Source organism: Habropoda laboriosa, unplaced genomic scaffold (genome assembly GCF_001263275.1).
Source record: "Habropoda laboriosa isolate 0110345459 unplaced genomic scaffold, ASM126327v1 scaffold32, whole genome shotgun sequence".
Classification (NCBI taxonomy): Eukaryota; Metazoa; Arthropoda; class Insecta; order Hymenoptera; family Apidae; genus Habropoda; species Habropoda laboriosa.
The window spans coordinates 302725-306363 of record NW_017100135.1 but is presented as its reverse complement, the minus strand read 5'-3'; the positions used below and the strand labels follow the sequence as shown (position 1 = coordinate 306363).

The 3639-nt window shown below is 27.9% G+C and overlaps 2 protein-coding genes across 2 annotated transcripts in view; both read right to left on the bottom strand.

Moving 5' to 3' along the window:
• Positions 1–4: 4 nt before the first annotated feature.
• Positions 5–2404, bottom strand: LOC108578574 (anaphase-promoting complex subunit 7). The gene is made up of 6 exons (XM_017941942.1): positions 2336–2404; positions 1823–2146; positions 1346–1755; positions 813–1227; positions 392–666; positions 5–227 (listed from the first exon to the last, which is right to left on the bottom strand). The coding sequence occupies exons 1-6, from the start codon at positions 2402–2404 to the stop codon at positions 5–7; spliced, it is 1716 nt and encodes a 571-aa protein (XP_017797431.1).
• An 815-nt stretch (positions 2405–3219) lies between these two features.
• Positions 3220–3639, bottom strand: part of LOC108578526 (ubiquitin-like-conjugating enzyme ATG3) — a 2282-nt gene continuing 1862 nt past the window's right edge. Inside the window, 2 exon segments of the mRNA XM_017941883.1 lie at positions 3220–3382; positions 3462–3625. Of these exon segments, the coding sequence (XP_017797372.1) occupies positions 3220–3382; positions 3462–3625 (327 nt within the window).

Here is a 3639-nt window from a genome sequence, read left to right as displayed (position 1 = left end):
TATATTATTGACTATTTGCCTCAAGATCCATATCCGACCACATAGCTTCGGTTTCACTTTCATCAGGCGCTTCATCATTATCAGTATCTGGTAAGCCATCACCAACATCGTAGGTTGTATCTGTTTGTTCTTCACCCACAGTCATATAATAAGCCGAATCTAATTTATTTGAAGAGTTATCTAGTCTGTGCATACCTTCCAACGCTCTTCTATTACTTGGATCTAAACTAATTTAAAACGTTGTATTGATTTATGTGAGATTATTACATTATATAAATTGGTAGATAGAAACGTGTGGTAATTATATTGTACAATATTTCTATTAAATTTAAATATCTTTTGTTAATATTTACATTTACACTATTTATGTCTATAAATTTAAAAAACCTACTTTAAAGCAATTGCATAATGATCTAAAGCCTTTTCTTCATTATGAACTCTTGCCCATAAATCTCCAAGCATCTGATGCAATTTGCATGTTGGCTGGATTTCCACTTGCCTTTCTAATAACGCAATCGCAGCTTCTAAATTCATTTCTTGTTCATATATTTCGGCTAATAAATAAACAGCATGTAGATAAACTTCATCTTGAAGTAATGCTTTTTCCAAAAGATTTTTTGCTTTACCAACAGAAACTGGATCTTTCATAAGTACAGATGCATACAGCTATACAAAAATTGTTTTCTTAATTTCTAATCTTTTTAAAATATGTATATCTAGTTATTTAGTACATTAAACTAACATGTTACTTATAATCAATTTCATGTTTTCTACATTAAAATAAATTCACGTGACTAATTTTTGTTAAATACCGTAAGAACTCTTGCAGTATGTCCTAGTTGTTTACAAGATCCACTTGCAATGTTGAGAGCTTCTCGTAATCTATGCATTCCTACAAGGCAATCTACCAAACCCTTATGTGGTTCATAACGATATGGTTTTAGTTGTACCGCATGTCTAAAAAAGAACAATGCATCTTGGTACTTTTTTTGTTCTATAAGAATATTTCCTCGAAGAATTGTTGCTTCTATATCATTTGGGTTTATGTTTAAGGCTTGTGCTGTTAAAGTGTTTGCTCTACCAAGTTTTCTAGCAACATAAAGAGAGTATGCCATGGCAACATATATTTCTCCAGTACATTCATTGCTTGCTGTTATTATTGGAATCAGTCTTTCAAGTTCTTTAATATGGTGTGTTTTATATAATACTGCTGCATAAACGTCAACCCTATTTAATAATGTAAATTTAAAATATTCATTTTATCTAAATACTTAAGTTACAAAATTTTGTGAAGTATAACTTTATAAAGTAAAATAGTAAATAATATACTTTTAGAAATGATTACCCTTTCATAACATCTGGTTCTATAATCCTGGCTCTTCGTAAACATAATAAAGCATTTTTATCATCTCCTGCATAATAATAGCATTCTCCCATTGTTGTCAATAAATTAAAATTATCTCTTAGTAGATTAACATTATCCAAAGACCTTAATGTTGATACTGCATGGGTATATTCTCTATTATGTATATGTGCATGAGCTTTGATCCATGTGTTCAACCAATCTAAATTTGATAAATTGGATGCACAACTCACAATTAGTGAATTTACTTCAATTCCCTTTACTCCAAGGGAAAGGAGACCTTCTGCAGCTTCTAAAGCTAATGGACATTCTCTTAAAACTTCTTTATAAGTAGTAATTGCAGAGCGCTCCATTCCTTGTTCTTGGAACATTTTTGCTAGTGCCATGTTTACCTTAAAAGAAAAGAAAATTCATTTATAAATGCAACTAAACATTAATATTAGAATTCATTAAAAATACCTTTGGAGTTCTTTGTTTACCAGGAATACTTTGTAACACCTGAAGTGCTTCTTGAGAATTCTTTAATTTTATTAAACACAAATGAATTTGAAATTTTATATCAACATCAGTTGGCAAATCCTTCTGACCTTCTAAAGGTTTTGTAGCACCTTTAGATTTTAATAAACATTTGCGAAATTGCAAAGATTTCTTATAAAGTGCTTCAGCTCTTTTATATTTTCCCAAGTAAAAATGAGCATCTGCATAATAAACATATATATGGAATTTCCCATGTATTGGCAATAAATCTGAATTATGCTCACTCAGTGATAAAACCAAATTTGCCTGTAATATGGAAACAATTATATTAAATTATTAAATTTCATCTTTTATCAAATACGAATTAAGTAACAACATAAATTATGTGACATATTAAGTGACTATGTCTTTATTAATATAGCATAATTTTATTTCCATACTTCATTAATTGTTATTAAATTTTAAGGAAAATATTTTTGATTACCTATTACTTACAAGCGAAATAACATTTGAATATAAGGATTGTTCGTAAAGCAATTTTATCTGATCATATAAAGTCGACATTTTTTCTCAAATATTCTTTTGAGTTACAAATTAATTGAACTTTTATCACTAAACACTCTTCTTAACCTACGAAAGATAAAATGATAAGAAATAGCATATTCAATAGTATATTAAACATAAAGTCATATTAAATATAATGCGAGTAATCTTTACTTACAAAAATTCGACTCAATAAATCTGTAGTGACATTTAAATACAACATGTACAAGTACCGCCATTTTAAACCTGAATAAAAGCAACGATCTCTGATGTAAGAATTTTAAACTATCTTATACAATTACCAGCCATTTAAAACGTCAAAGTTAAACTCTATGGGTAAAAACTGATTTTAGAGAAACACAAAATCTTGTTTTCAGATTTAAATATTGTTATTTTTTCGTTCTTTTATTGATATCTGTATATATGTGTGTACATACACACAAACACACTTAGTGCAACCATATATTTTAATTACATAAAAATTATATAAAATTTAGTTTTATTACACCTCTATGTCTATAATTTAAAACATTTTAAATTTGTAATTTTTTTTAGAAAATATTAATTACTTTCTACTTTTGCAAGATTTATAAAGTAACAAAATAAAAAATTATAACGAAATTTTAAGAACTAATTCAATAAACTAAAGTCAGCTAAATACAATTTTATATTCAAATATCTTCCAGAGGTACACATACATACATATATATGTATAGTTTTCTGAACTGAAATGTATTTATTATATTATATGCTTCACAATCCTCTTAGTTCCGTTACTTATTATACGCTTATAAACTAAAATCACGTTTAAGGTACAATGAAAATTTATAAAGCTCCTAACCAGAGGCATTCAGCATAAAGTTTTGTGTGTAATCATATTCGATTGTAGGAATTACAGATTGCACAAATTTGAGGAATATTATCAAATACATATGTACTCCAAGCTCACGACCACCTTCCATTACAGTTTCAATAATCTTCTTCATTACTTCAGCATGTCTACAATTTTATATCAGTGAAAATTTTGTATACTAACAAAAATATTAACTTAAATAACAGTTTATTCACATAAAGTTACCTGCAAGGATGAACTGAAGCCATTAATGGTCCAGGTATATGAGGATGGACTTCCATTGTAACAGTCTTTTTGGCATGATCCTGACTAACATCCTCATACATTTCTTCTACTGTCAAAGGCTTACGATTCTTTTATGAAAAAAATAATATTAAAATAAAAAATTGTTATAAATTTAATA

What these genes read in the sequence shown, in the direction of transcription:
- LOC108578574 (XM_017941942.1), bottom strand. Translation starts at nt 2,404, where the DNA reads ATGTCGACTTTATATGATCAGATAAAATTGCTTTACGAACAATCCTTA. An exon ending in GTAAACAAAGAACTCCAAAG is followed by an intron (nt 1,756 to 1,822) that starts GTATTTTTAATG and finishes TTTTCTTTTAAG; the next exon opens with GTAAACATGGCACTAGCAAA. An exon ending in CATTATGCAATTGCTTTAAA is followed by an intron (nt 228 to 391) that starts GTAGGTTTTTTA and finishes GTTTTAAATTAG; the next exon opens with TTTAGATCCAAGTAATAGAA.